Below are 15,755 nucleotides of genomic sequence, written 5' to 3' on the forward strand. Positions count from 1 at the left end.
AAAGTTTAATTTCATATTTATTAAGTTTAGTAAGTTGGTGAAATTTATGCCCAGTTATGTAAATGTGTGGGCATGTGTGTGTCTTGTTCTTATCCAACTGTTACTTGTAATTCATAAGAAAAAACATCATGAGATTTTATTATATATGCTCCATTTTATAATATGTTTTTATCTTGAAGTCAAGAGTTTTCATTATTTCATTATATTATTGTAATTGTTAAATGATATTTTTTTTCTTTTGGCTTGAGGAAAAGAGGTTATTGTTTCATGCTATTTTAGCCAGAAGACAAAATCAAGATGTCAAGTTGAAAAAGTTTTATTGGACATAGAATTTTCCCTTCTAAACATAGAAATAAAATCAGTCAAGCACTTATTAACCATATACTATAGGACAGGCTATGTACAACGTATTAGTAATATACAAGACAAAAATGCTTGACTCCTGTTCTCATGGAGTTTACTTTTTTTTTCTCTTTTTTGTTTTGTTTGTTTGTTTTGTTTTGTTTTCCACTGGGGCTAGGGGAGAACTATATGTTGTCAGATAAGTAATGGACCCTGAACCCTAAAGCTAAGAATTTCCAGAAGCAATGAAAGAGCAAATATTTTAGGCATGGGGCCAATTTGTGCAAATATATGAAGATAAGAGATGGAATGCCATGCACAGGCAATAGCAAATAACCCAATTTGACTTGGAACTTACAGTATGCAAATAATTTAAAATCTGTCTGGAAAGATAACTTCCATTACAGGCAATAGAGAGCTACTGAAGTTTTAAGGGAATGGGCATAGTTATAATAAAAGCATCTTTTGCCTTCTAAAAAATTTAATTTATTCAATTTTAATCAATAGGTTTATCCTCTAGGAATTTTATCATTGAATATTTCCTCTGCCATCAGAATTCCTTCCTAAACTAAAGGAGTAAATTTGATCTCATAAATATCTTTGAGATTTTGTGGGATGAAACGCAAAAGTGGAATGACTATGTGAAGAAATTTTAAGGGGAGGAAGGAAGAATGGAAGAGGAGAGAATATGATGAAAAACATTTGATCCTTTGAGGCAGAAGCAAAAAAAAAAAAGCAATTTTGTCATCACAATATACTAAAGACTATCTGAATAATCAGAGGAAATAAGTAAGGCATTTGGAAAACAAATCATATGCCTGGCACAGAATTATGCTAGAGAGTGAGAGCCTCGATGGCATGGCTGATAGAGCTCCAGCTCTGAAGTCAGGAGGGCTTGTGTTCAAATCCAATCTTAGACACTTACCACTTACTAATTGTGTGACCCTGGATTAGTCACTTAACCCCAATTATCTCTCTCTCTCTCTCTCACACACACACACACACACACACACACACACATACAAAAACCAATTATTTTAGGAGAAGGGACAAGGTATTTAATGGGAAAGAGATGAATCAAAGGATGCTTGGGGCTTGCCATGCAAGTGATGACCAAATGAAGATGACCAAATAAAGAAGACAGAGCTCCTTGATTCTCATATTGTTTGTTTTATCTGTCAAAGATAATGTCCTTATATGTTACTAAACAGAAATGACTAATAGGGAGGTGATGAACATAATAAGTAAGGAGATTTTAAGAAAGCTCCTCAACATCCTTGACTAATTCATAGCCCAGCTTACCCAAATGAATGGTATCCTCGGGTAGTTAAAGAATTGACAACCTTGTTTGCTAAACCACTGAAGCAATAGTTGAAAGATCACAGAGTATTTAAGAAAAGTATTTAAGAACTGAAGGCCAGATATCCCAGGACAATAAAAGTGCAACCTGTGTTATAGGCCAGTAAACTTGACTTACATTGCTAAAAAATTCTAGGAATTGGTTATTAAAATGATGGGTCTTGACCATAATATGTAAAGGAAGCAGTAGTTGCAAAGAGCGAGTATGACTTCATTAGAACAGAGTTTACATGGAATTCATTTCCTTTTTTGATATGTAGTTGTTATTCTGTAGACATAGCTTATCCAGATTTCAGCAAAGACTGGTAAGAAGTACCATTCTTGTAAGAAAAATGGAAAGATAGAATAGACAGTACTAAATTTGATGCACAATATGTTGAATGTTCATTTGTAGTATATTCATTAACAGTTTGCTATCAACTTGGAAAAAGGTGTCCCTTGAAGACTTCTAAGAAACTGTTCTTGCTACTGTGCTGTTTTAAAATTCTTATTGATGACTTGGATGAAGAAATAAATGACATACTTTTTAAATTTACAAATCCACAAAGCTGGGAGGGGTAGCTAATAAACTGAAGAGTAGTCTAGATCTAAACAAATCTTGACAGGAAAGAACAGAGGGATGAATCCACTTAGTTTGAATTTATTAGGAATAAATAAAAAGTCTTCTGCTTGGATTCCGATAGATGGGGAAGCATATAGTTACATAACAGGGCCTACAAAAGATTTGAAAGTTTTAATGTGTCAGTAAATCTGTAAGTTAAAAATGCAAAGCTGAAGCTTAAAAAAAAAAAAAAAGCTAATTCTGTCTTCATTGAATGTATTTTAACAGAAATGTTCATAGGACTATAGATTTAGATTTGGAAAGGACCTTGAAAGTCATCTATCTTATTCTTTTCCATTCTGTTCCTCATTACATCCACACTTGCATCACTTTATGGATGATGAGACTGGAGCCCAGAAAAAATTAAATGATTTGTTCAAGTTTACAGATAATAAGTGGCAGAGCTAGGATTTCAAGTGTGTCACCCTATCTACTATGCCATTAAATTGGGAAGAAAATTATACTCAGTTTAATTCTAGGATTTTATAATTAGATTAAATTGCACATTTATAGCAATGGACTTTTGATAACTTATAATGTGACAGGGATAATACTGTAAATATTGCATGGGTTGAATTAAACTGTATATTTTGGCAGAACTAACCCAAGTCCAATTTTAAATGGTGATTATGATTTAAAGTGATTATGAATAACTTGTGTTATTTAAGCCATGTAATTAGAAAACTATAAAATGCATTATTCCAAAAAAAAATCACTGTCTTTTTATATCCTGATTTCATTATTGAAAATACAAAATACCATTTTAATTTCAATCTTGAACTCTTTTCCTCTTTGTGTAGACTAAGCTGGTTTGTCCTTTTTATAAAATTGACTTTGCAGTTTGACATTGATAAAATTTCTTAACTTTTCCATGTGATTTAATATTGGTAAACGTGTTGTCTCTCATAGGAGAGAGATCGCTATGCTTACAAGATTCATCTTCCTGAAACGGTAGAGCAACTGCGGAAATTCAATGCAAGGAGGAAACTAAAGGTAAGAGTTATAAAAATTAATGAAGACAAAGTAACCCAATTAATATTACTAGTTTCTTGTGTAAACCATATAAAAAAAACTTACAAAATTTACAAAAATTTACAAATCACTAGTAATTAGAAATGCAAGTTAATGCAACTTTTACATTTGAAATTATAATTACTTTTAGGATTCATTATATCTTATTTTCATTCATTGGCCTCTTGATTTATTACAGTCTTTGTTTACAATTCCAGATAATCACAAAGTATGGACAAGGATATCTTATACTAAATTAAAGATGTTACTTGGTCTTCTTTAATTTCATGGAAGATGAAATTCAGTAACTTTAAAACTATCAATACTCATTTGTTGAATGTTTGTTTTATTGTTAAATTAAATAAATTTTCTATATACTGGGTAGATTCTGAGTACTTTTAAGAAGTAGTTTACTAAAGGCAGCTAAGTGGTGCAGTGGATAGAGCACCAGACCTGAAGTCAGGAGGACTTGAGTTCAAATCTGGTCTCAGACACTTAATATTTCCTAGTTGTGTGATCCTGGACAAGTCACTTAACCCCAATTGCCTCAGTCAAAAAAAAAAAAAATACTTGAATATAGTTCAGTGGAGATGGCATTGTACTGAAAATGAAAATTAGTATTAGATGACCACTACAAAACAACTGAATACAATTCTCAGGATGCTGCTTCTCCAGGCAGAATTTCTAGACCAGTGGTCTTCAAAGTGTAGTCCAAAGAATTGTTGGGATCTCTGAAACCCTTTCAGAGGGTCTACAAATTCAAATTTTTTTTTATTTCTAATATAGTAAATAGCTATAAATATAACCCATGTGAACAAAAACTCTTTGAACAGATCCTCAATAGTTTTTTTTTTAACAACATGAAGATACTGAGAACAAACGTTTGAGAACCACTGTTCTAGATGATTGCTTATTCCATAGGGGTCCTGTAGGAGTAATCAGGAGTCTTACTATCCATGTCCAGTGACCCTTTCTCTATTCAGTCAATTAATAAACATTTATTAATGTATTGCTGTATGCCAGATACTGTGCTAAGCCCTAAGGACACAAATACAAAAAAAGGAAGACCACCAAGAAACTTACAGCTTATTTGAGGGAAGACAATGCAAAAGGAATTGGGAAGCAGTGGAGGTTGGTGTTTGAAAAGGCAGAGACGTCCCAAAGTAGTGCAACCAGGTGAGAAATGAGGAGATTCTCTGAGCTGAGCTACCTCCTTAATTGAAGGAGTTAGGGTTCATGACTCCACCCTACAAGCAGAAGGACAGAAGGCAATGAGGAGATAAAGAGTACCAAGGCCAATAGAATCTCAAGACAGTCCTAATAATGAGCTTCCTAGGGCATAGTGGAAAAGTCAGAGAAGTCCCATAGTAATACAGCTAGGTGAGAAATAAAGTATTCTGAGCAGAGATTGCTCCTTAAATAGAGGTTTGGGAGTTCATGCTTCTACTCTCCAATTTGACCCTCTTTTGACACATTTAACTTGTCTTTTGTGGTTTACTCTAAAATTTACCATTTAACCTGGGAACATTACCTAACAAAACTTTTAAGCTATTGTGTCTCCTTTCTCAATGAATTTGATGTCTGAATGAATCATAGCCTTTTTTTCTATTCCAACTTCTGTGAACCCTCATATTCATATACTCTCAGACACACTAACTTCCCAGTTGACTAATCTATTAAACTCAGATGCTTTTCCTTCTCTCTACCTCAACTGTACATAGGGAAAGTCACAACCTTGAGCTTGCCATTCTCCTACAGATATTCCCCCTCCAGAATCAAAGATTTGAAACTTCTTTCACCTAATCATAATCTCCTGTCATTCAGTCTTTCCCTATATATTACTCTTTTTCGTTGTCCTCACCATAACCTCTGTCCCTTCCACACCTTACTTCTTTCTCAGGCTTTGGTTGTGCTTTGTTTCCTAATTATATGAGTCCTTTGTGAACCAATCCAGTTCTTTATTAGCCTCTCTTCTCAAATACTTGTTCTATTTCCACTCACACGTTGCTCAATCCCAACCATGAACTATTCCCATCACCTATTTCTGCTGCTGAGGAGAGCCTGGAGGAAGTCACACAGTGAGATTGAGCCCCCTGCAGATTTATGTTATTCCCACCCAGTTTAATCCCCACTGTGACAAGAGACCATTCTTTTACTTTTCTTTCATTGATTCCAGACTTTCTCAACTCAGGGCTCTTATAATATCTGCCCTTTTAACTAAGTAACTCACCCCATACTTTATGAAAAGACTCAGACCCATTTCCTCAAATTCTCTTATTTTCTTTTCCCTCCAACTCAAAATCTCTTGATTTTATGCTTTACTACTTCAGATTTTACCTTAACATCTAATGAGGCAATTTTCCTCATTAAATCCAACCCCCTATAATGTATGCTTGATCCCATTGACCTCACATTTCCTAGCAGATTTCCCTCACTGTTAGCCTACTCTGTCTCTAAGGGAGTGGAGTGGCTCACTTACATTCAGCAAGAACTGACTGTCCTGTCTTCTTCATTGCCTTCTGCAAACATGTCCTTGTTTCCCCCATCCTTAAAAATCCTTCACTTGATCCTGCTATCCCCACTAGCTGTCATCCTAGACTTTGACTCCCTTTCATGGCTCACATTCTTAAGAAAGTTGTTGACACTCAGCGCTTCTCCTTCCGATTTTCTTCTTAATAATTCAGTTGGAATTTCCTCTTTCCTTAAATCTCTTAATGTAATTTTCTGGTTGGCTTTCTGGAGGTCTTTGGACCAGTCTTCATTTCAGCTGAGTAATCACCACAAGAATAACCAGAGATAAAGTCCAAAAGTCTTTATTTTCTTCTTCACAGTCTGTTTCCTTGCCTAGGGCTTGGCTAGCTTTCTGTAGGCCCTTCAGACGGACCTTGGTCTCAATGGGGGAAGCAGGAGGACAGACCAGCCACCACAAGGCTGATAAAGATGAAATGTCTCTCTGAGTGTGTCTCCAAGTCTGTCTCTAGGTTTGACTCTGACCTCTTAAATATTCTTTTACAATTAAATTCATTCATCATACTGAGTATAAGCCAATCATTATATCACTAGGGAATAAACTTGTAAGATTAATTCAATCATACTGAACTAGAGAACTGTTAATCACCATGCTAAACTAGATAACCTTTGTTTTATCAATTCCACTGAGTTAACACCTTGTTATAAGAATCCTTGTTTCAAATACATTTCTCCAAAGTTCTGGCCCATTACATCTTAATAACCAAATCTGATAGCCTTTCTTTAACCTTCATCCTTTTTGACTTTTCTACAGCATTTGACACTATTGACTATACTTCTAATATTTCCTCCTATCTATTTTTTTTTTGGCACTGCTCTTACTTGGTTCTCTTCTACCCATCTGACTGCTTTTCCTTAGTCTCCTTTCTTACATCACCATTTATGTCAAGCCTAACATTTTCCCAAGACTCTCTCCAGGGACCTCTCTTCTTTCGGTACTCTCTTTCTTGGTGAAAATTAGCTCCCAGAAATCAGATGATCATCTTTATGCAGATGTCTCCTAGAACTCTATAGATGGCCCTATCCTGTTTCTTATTCTCTAGTTCTTCATCAAAAACTTTAACTATTTTAGTAGAAGATGGCTTATCAAAGTAGAACCTATTCTAATCACAAAATCTACACCTCTTCTAACTTCCCTGTTATTGTTCAAAATACTACCATTGATCTGGTAAGCTGGGATTATAACCTTTATGTTATGCTTAATTCCCAATTTTTCTAAGTAGTTGTCAAATCTACAGCAGGTGTGTCCCTCCTCTCTCTGCACTGGTGTCCTTCCCAGCTTAGACTCCAGCCAGGCATCGAGCATTCCCCTGCTGGAATCCTTGGTTTATTGCTTGAGGCCTTCTGGTTCTCTAGTGCTAGAGGTCCTCCTCCTTCCAAGTCTACTTTATATGCACATATTGTTTCAACCATGAAGCTCTACAGACCTTGTAGTTGGGACTGCTTTGATTTTTTTCTTGGCTTTACAGCGCCTGGCATAGTGCCTGAACTCCAAATCAATACTTCATATTTGTCTTTTTGTTCTGTGTGTATAGGTTTTATTACTTGAGACTAGTCTCCAAATGAATGCCATATCTGAACAGACCTAACTTTGTAACCGGGGATTAGTTTAAATACTAAAAGGATCTTATTTAATATCCACCATTTCACTGAGAAGACACTACTATTCAAAAATAACATAGAAAGCAGGATTGTTGGGTACACCTATAATCCCTACATCTTAGAAGCAGAATATGGCTCTTGAACTTTGGAGTTTAGAACTGCAGTGGGCTAAACTGAATGAGTTTCTATGACTAATTCATCATTTAATATGGTAATCCTCCAGACACAGAGGACTCCCAGCTTGCCTAACTTCTGGCTCCCCCAGACTTTCTCCATGATAGTCCAGAAACCTCATGACCCTGGAAGTTCACTGCTTTCTTGGACTTCACACTCTGGTTGACTTTTGACCCTTGTAACTCTTCTCTTTGTTTGAATGGTTCCTCACAAAACTTTTATTTTAAAAGGATGCCCAGATCAACCATATTTTCTTCCCTCTGCAAGCTGTACTCCTGATTCACCTAGATGTTCTCCACAATACCCCATGTTGGAATCTTCTCTCTTTTTCAGTTTCATTGTTGTCTTCCTCCATTAGAATGTAAGCTTCTCTAAGGCAGGAACTCTTTCTGCTTGTATTTTTATTCCTAGAACTTGGCACAATACCTGGACATAGTAATTGCCTAAATAAAATGCTTATTGCCTTGACTTGTCTAACTTTGATGAGAAAGATACATGAAGTCCAGGGAATTATATATATGTATACATGAATTAGTGAAGAAAAGAAAAAGCATTTATTAAGCACTTTGTGGCAAGCATTGTAATAAATGTTGGGGATACATTATGTAAAAGTGAAATAATCCTTTTTATAGAACTTACATTCTAATTAAGGAAGATAAATATAGAAGGGTTCGGCCGCAAGAACAGAGTTGAGGATGCCTCAATTCCCCCTTAATAACCAGTTTGTTGCCAAGGTTCATCAATTTTTACCTTCAACAAGTGTCTTGAATATGCTTCTTTCTCTCCTCCAACAGTTACATATGGTCTGTAGCAGTTGGTCTCCCTACCACAAGTCTCTCCCCTCAGGTGTCAAAATGGATCTTCCTAAAAAGCCCAAGTATCCTTCCTCCCTCTCTCCCTTCCTGTTCCTCTCTCCCTCCTTTCCCCACCTTCTCTGTGTCTCTCTCTCTTTCTCTCTCCCTCTCACGCTCTCTCCTTCCTCCTCCCTTTCTCTATCTTTCCCTCCCTCATACCCACCCACTAACCCTCCATGCCCCCATGAACCTTAGTGGCTTCTTATCACCTCCAGTACCAAATATAAAATCCTGTTTGGCATTCAAACCCTTTCATAACCTGACCCCTTTCTTCCTTTCCTTCTTCTTATCTCTTAACCCCCCTTTGTACCTTTTAATCCCATGGAAGGGCTTCCTTTTTGGTTCCTTACACAAAAGATTCCATGTCTTTACTCTGGCCAGTTTTACTCTTTTCCTCCCAGGCATGGAATGTTCTATTTCTTCATCTTCACCTCCTGGCTTCCCTGACTTTCTTCAAATTCCAGCTATGCTGGTACCTCCCTTCTGTTGATTATTTTCAATTAGTCCTGTACGTAGTTGTTTACATGCTGTCTCCCCTTTTAGACTGTGGGCTCCTTGAAGGCAGGAATTGTGTTTTTCATTTATTATATCCCCAGCACTTAGCACAGTAACTAACATATAATAGTTGTTTAATTAATATTGATTGACTGCCTACCAGAAGGTACAGTAGTGGGGAGAGAGAGAAGAACCAAAGCCCAGGGATATTTAGAGTTTGGCAGGGTATAGTAGTAGGACAAATTACAAATCCTGGTAATTCTTGGATAATAATGGCAGAGCACATAAGACCTAGTGGTCTTCTGTTTTACTGAAGAGATATAACTATATATATAATTAACTAATTATTCATCACCAAAATGAGATGGGCAGCCATATCCATCTATGATCTGTGGGATCTGGGTAGGCAGGAGTGAGTGGAATATTGAGAAAGAGCTTTCACCAAACCTAATCACCTGGGTTCTCTGGTATTCTTTGAGATCTCAGAGAGAAAGGGGTATGCTGAAATTGGTGATGGGGTATTTCCACATATAAAAGGAATACTTCACATGAAATGAGAATTGAATCTTTTTTTTTCAAACATTTCTAAGTGTTTTCAACAAAATAAGGAAGATTAGAAGATGGTTGAATTTAAGTAATAATATAATAAACTCTTGTTTGGACATGTTGATTCTGATATGTAAAGAATCCAAAATCCAAATCACGTGGAAATTTCTAGTAATTAATGAATGATTTTTTACTGCAATTTAGGAGAGATATTAAGGCTGGATTTCATAGATTTGAATGTCAACTGCAAAAAGATGATATTTCAGCAAATGAGAACTGGTAAGATCATAAGAGAAAAGATAGAGAAAATAGAATAATATCCAGGAAAAGGCTTTGGAGGAATTTCATACTTGACAGGCAATTGAAATTCCATAAAGGAAACTGGACTAATATAGTAATGGTAATATAAAATGAAACCCAAGAAAAAACAGTACCCTGAAAATCAGAGGTATAATGTGGAAGAGGAGAGTGTGATATGCCACCTAAAAAACTACAAAGTGATTTATTTGGCAGGAGGACAGAGAAAAAGATACCAGATGACTGGTATCTTTTGAAAGAAAAATTTCAGTTGAATGATAAGATTGAAAAGAGATTTGAAGGAATTTAGAAATGAATGAGAGATGAGGAAACAGAAGTAACAAACAGCTATAGAAGTTGGCTGTGAAAGAAAGTTGTCATCTCTTCAAGCTAATTTTTAATCTTTTTTTTTCTGTGAAAGAGAAAAAAAAGATTAAAAATTAGCTTGAAGAGATGACAAGAGTCTAGGAAAAGTCTTTGCAGGATGGAGAAAGCTGGGCATGTTTGTAGGCACCAAGGAAGGAGCCAAGTCAGTTCGGAGAGATCAAAAATCAGTTCACCAATCAACTGGCATTTATTAACCATCTATTAAATACTAGACACTAGGGATACAAATAGAAAAGTGAAATCATCCCTGCTCCCACAAACTTATGGTCTACTTATGAGGAATATACTACATGTTGGGGAATGGTAACCAGGGAGAGGAGTTTAGATGAAGGCAATCACAGATATTATGAGTGGAGACATAAGGCATTCCATTTTCATGACTTTCTAATAGAAATGCAAATAAAAATAACCCCTAGCTTTTACCTCATACCTCAACAAATTTGGAAGGATGACTGAAGAATAAAATTGTGAGTATTTGAAGAGGTAGTAGGCAGATAGGCACTTTAATGCAATATTGGTAGAGTTATGATTTAATCTAAACATCTTGAGAAGTAGTGTGGAATTATGCTAAAAAGATAACAAAAATGTCCCTTTGTTTTGACCCAGAATTGCTACTAATAGGCAAATGTTCCAGAGAGATCAAAGACAGAAAGAATGGTCTCGTATTCACACCACTGTAGTAATATCACTTATTGTGGTAACAAAGAATTGGAATCAGAATGTGTTCATCAGATTGAGCAACAGCTAAACAAAATTTATATGGAGAAGAGTATCATTGAGTGGTAAGAAATAGTGAATTTGACTAATTCAGACGCATGGGAAGATTGACATATATTGATGCAGAATAAAATAAGCTGAAAATGAATAGTGAAAAAAAAAACAAGAACAACAAATCACCATATGCTTTGTAATTATAATGACTGAACTTGATTCTAGAGAAGTTAGAAAAAATTAATCTTCCTCCATTCATTGTGAAAGTATGTGGTATTCTGAGTGGAATATTGCATATATTATTAAATATGGTTGACATGACCCTAAATTGATTTTCCCCCTTATATTTTTTAATCAATGGTGGGAAGAAATGTATTCATAACTGAAATTGATATAAAAACAAAAGACTAATAAAAATAAGATAGACAATATTTAAGCTTGCCTGTTTACTTTTTACACTTTTTTGTAGATATGAGTATTATGTAGCCATCATTGCAGCTCAGGAACTCTTCCTTTTATACCTCATTCTTTTAAGTGTTTAGCTTGTGTATTTCTCTATTCATAGGAAGGAAGATCAGTCAATCAGTTAATAAATATTTATTAAATATCCACATGCAACAGATGCTGTGCTAAGCCCTGGGGATACAAATACAAGAGGAGGGAGGGAAAAGACATCCCCTGCCTTCAAGAGCAGTATAATGGGAGAAGACAATACTCAAAAAGAAATTGAAGAACTTAGGTTTAGGGGGAAATGCCCATCACAGGGACGTGGTGAAGTCTAAAGAAGTATTAGCCTGGAAATCTTCCTTAAATAGAGGCCTGAGAGAGGCCCCAAGGTAAAAGGTACTGCAGAGCATGAGTAGCAAAGCTGACCACATCTTGTGAAATGATGAGGTTCCTGGAGACAGAATAGAAAGGTCTAAAAGAATACAGCTGAGCAAGAAAGAAGGAAACAGACATTTATTAAATGCCTACTAGATGTCAGGCACTATGCTAAGCACTTTTCAGATATCTAGGCAGATAGCATTTAAGGTTCTGAGGACACAATTGAACTCAGGACTATGGCCAAGCCCAGCCCTCAATCTGTTGTGTCTCCTTTTAACACCTACTTGAGCATAGTCCTCACCATAGATGTACTACTGTAGCCTCTTTCTGCCCACCGAACATTTCAGCATATATTCTGGGTGCTTGCAATTTGGATTTTTTAGAGATTGACAATATAGTTTGATCCATCAAAAAATTGTTGGTATCAAAAAGATATGTTTCTGTCTTGCAGAGAAGTTTGGATTAATTGGAAGTGCTCCACAACTTTCATAAATACAATCTAGGTTTTTCCTTCAGTTCTGGGCCCAGCTTATTGTCATTTGTTCATATTTCCTAGTTGTATGTATTGATAGATCATTTCAGTGGGTGCACATTATGATTTGGATGATAGCTAGTCTTTACCCACTTAGTTTTTATGGTATGGATAATTAAGCCAGCCTTTTTTATAATGTTTGTGAATTTTATTGAAAAGATTCTTTTTCTAAAGACCAGTTCTCTCAGTAAAGAAATTCTAGAAATCTTTGCTCTTCCCTTCCTTGATGGCAAGGTCTACTTAATTTGTATATTCCCAGGACCTAGTACAGGGCTTTCTCCTTCTTAGGGGAAAGGGAGATATGCAGGCCTGCGACTTCAATGGTATGGGGAATTCCTGATGTAGAAAACCCCTCTGACAATGCAGATCAGAAACTTCTCTGTAGTTTGGAGTCCATGAGATTTATCTAGTGCATTGAGAGGCTAGGTGACTCATTTTTGCAATCTCAAAAACAGCACTAAAATCCATGTCTTTATTTTTTTTAATATTTTATTGTTGTTGTTTTTAGCCATAATATCATTTTCTCCAATCTCCATCTCTACCCACAATGGATTTCTCTTATTAAAAAAATATTAGTAAGCAAACAAGTTTTTTTAGATATTGCCTATCAATTTACATTTCAGTTTATATCTACACAAATTCTTTAGGCACCCTCAATTTGGGTACCCCCAGCGATTGGTGACATTTTTCAATCTATAGCTACTTAACATCTCCAGAATACTATATTAAAAATATGGGTTCAGAAGTGTTGGTATTTAAAATAATTGATTTTTAGGGTAGGTGGGTGGTACCATGGATAGAACTACAAATGGATCTCCCTGAAGAGTTGACAGTTGGAAGTCCTAGAATCAGGGGCTAATAAGTGTGTGACACTGAGCAAGTCACTTAATTCCATGTTTCTTCCCTTCCCCCATCCCTCCAAAAAATCAATTTTTAAATAGAAGTATGATCCAACACCTCTCCAAAGAGAGAGAGCTCTGAAAACAATATTGGTCATTGCATTAATCAGAATTCTGATGTCTTTTACTGCCCCGTTTTTTTTTTCTTTTGTATTGAAACACATGATTTATAGAACTATAACTTTTATTTATAGTTATGTGAATTAACCAATCAAAAAATCTGATTTAGCTGGTCACTTCATGTAATTATAATTTGACTGGCATCCTGGAATATTTACCTCTTTTATTTTTAATAATCCCTCTGTTTTTCTTACTTCACTGGGACAGTTTTCCAATGTTCTGGTCTTTGTGTGTTTTTCTTAACCCTCCCCAAATTTTCCATATTCCTTATGTTTTGAAGTGTTCAAAGTTTGTTGGAATGGTCACCTTCCAGTTTCCTATTTTATATTTATATTTACACACACTAATACATGTGTTGTTTTTATATATTTCATTATATATCTGAACAGTTACAGAGTATCATTCACAACAACCACTGAATTACACTTTTGTTTACTTTATTTTCCCAAATTGAATTTCCCAGTCCTAAATCCTATTGAACTTAAAGCTTTGTTCCTTTCCAAGGTTAAGGAAAGGGTAAAAAGTATTTCTTCAAGTCATCAGCAGAATTTCTAAATTCAAATCTTGGTGTTCCTTCATTTATAACTATGTTAGTAAATTTATAAAAGCTCAGAGGTTTTATTTTACAGAATCCCAAAAGACATGTTTTTTGATGTTCAGATTTAAACCAACCAAATACAACTATAGATAGAAGTCTTTCTTTTTTAAAAAATGATCTGTTGTTCCTTCAAGTAAAAACATATATTATTTTAATTATAATTAAGAATTCTTTATAGTAGTCTCTCTCTTCTTAGAATGGAAATCTACTCTTTTGCTGAATTAATTCACTTAATTTAAATGAGGAAATAAAGAAAGAAGGTACAAAATAAGTTAGTTGGTCTTAAAAAAAAATTCATAATATAAATGTTGGCCAAATGTGTCCATAGTCCATTATAAATTGGTAAACAAATTTTTAAAAACTATCATTAACAAGTTATATAAGGCATTACTAAAACATGTAAATCACTATAGTTTTCCATACTGATCTTTCAAAAGAAATGTCCAAGATGTTAGTTTTCTCAGTAATTTTATGACCTCTAACATGTTTGTGCTTATGCATATATCTGTGCTATATACAGAAAGGCCTTCAATTACACCAAAAAATTTTCCCATTTTGCCCTTGACATAACTGTTATTTTCTTTTTTCCCCCATGAGCGTGTTTGTTTTATTAACAGATCATTGTTGTTGCTGCTACTTTTAAACTTAATGAATTTTTGTATTTTATTTTAGGGTGCAGTACTGGCAGCTGTATCAAGCCACAAATTCAACTCATTCTATGGGGATCCCCCTGAAGAATTGCCAGATTTCTCTGAAGATCCTACCTCCTCAGGTAACTTCACTAAAGCATATTTCTTTATCACATCATTTTTATTTCATTACAAATAGTCTTTAGAAAGCTCTTCTATTTTTTCTCCACTTCACTGGTGCTAGCTACATGGTTTACTAGAATGCACACTGACTTTTGTAGATCAGGGACTAAGTCCACATTCATGTGTGTGTTCATGTGCTCATGTGCACATAGTGATATATATGTATATATTCATATACAAATCCATAGGCACATATAAAGACATAGATGTTTATATTTTTGTCTGTCCATGCATGTGTGTATCTTAGCACATTGAAGATACTTCTGTATGAATGAATGTAGATGAGTGTATGTGTTTTGTCTATTATTTGTGAGACCCTGTATTTGAGTCTGTAAATATGTATATAGATTAGGCTGTGAGCTCCTTGAGAGCAGGGATCACTTTTTGCCTTTCTTTATATCTCTGCTGTTTGATACGATATTTGGCACTATTGACTCTGTGTGTGTGTATGTGCATGCGCGCTGGTATATATTTGTCTCCTTGTGTATACTTATGCATATATCAATGTTTAGTTATATATAATTATAATTGTCTCTTTGAGATGGTATTAATGTATATACAAGCTTTTTTCTGTCATGTCTCATGTGTGTGTATATGTTTGTATCTGTTGAAATATACACTCATTTGTCTCTATACATGTGCCTGTGTGACACATGAATATGTGCACATATACAGAGAGGTGTGCATGGCTGTATATGTGTGTTGTATTATAATTTGTACATATGTACATGTTATATAAGCATATGTAGTTATAAATGCGGATTGTGGTTTTATACATATATATTCACATATATACATATGTGTGTGTATATACACACACAGTAGTGTTTTTGTATTTATATAAATGTATTTTAGTATATATGACAAAGTATTTTTGCACAATGTTTGCTTATGTTTTCTGTGTACATATATATGTACAGGTGTTTTTTGTGTGCATATATATGTACAGGTGTTTTTTGTATACATATATCTGAGTGCATTTATATGACTATTTCTGTATGGCTATATACATATATAGGTTATGTATGTAGAGGAAATATAGGTATGCATATGTATATTTA

At 34.9% G+C, this 15,755-nt stretch overlaps 2 protein-coding genes across 16 annotated transcripts in view; one reads left to right on the plus strand and one right to left on the minus strand.

Moving 5' to 3' along the window:
- Positions 1 to 15,755, plus strand: part of CASK (calcium/calmodulin dependent serine protein kinase) — a 392,591-nt gene that overhangs the window by 259,473 nt on the left and 117,363 nt on the right. For all 13 annotated transcript variants that reach the window (XM_031959389.1, XM_031959388.1, XM_031959394.1 and 10 more), the window contains exons 9-10: positions 3,212 to 3,295; positions 14,555 to 14,654. In XM_031959389.1, the coding sequence (XP_031815249.1) occupies positions 3,212 to 3,295; positions 14,555 to 14,654 (184 nt within the window). The remainder of the gene's footprint in view (positions 1 to 3,211; positions 3,296 to 14,554; positions 14,655 to 15,755) is intronic.
- Positions 1 to 15,755, minus strand: part of GPR34 (G protein-coupled receptor 34) — a 73,791-nt gene that overhangs the window by 33,663 nt on the left and 24,373 nt on the right. The window contains exon 1 of one of the 3 annotated variants that reach the window (XM_031959406.1): positions 4,397 to 4,542. The exons of the other annotated variants lie outside the window; for them this stretch is intronic. The gene's annotated coding sequence lies outside the window, so the exon portion shown is untranslated. Of the gene's footprint in view, positions 1 to 4,396; positions 4,543 to 15,755 lie in introns of those variants that run through there. 3 annotated transcript variants of the gene reach the window in all.

This window comes from Sarcophilus harrisii, chromosome 3, assembly GCF_902635505.1.
Source record: "Sarcophilus harrisii chromosome 3, mSarHar1.11, whole genome shotgun sequence".
Taxonomy (NCBI): domain Eukaryota; kingdom Metazoa; phylum Chordata; class Mammalia; order Dasyuromorphia; family Dasyuridae; genus Sarcophilus; species Sarcophilus harrisii.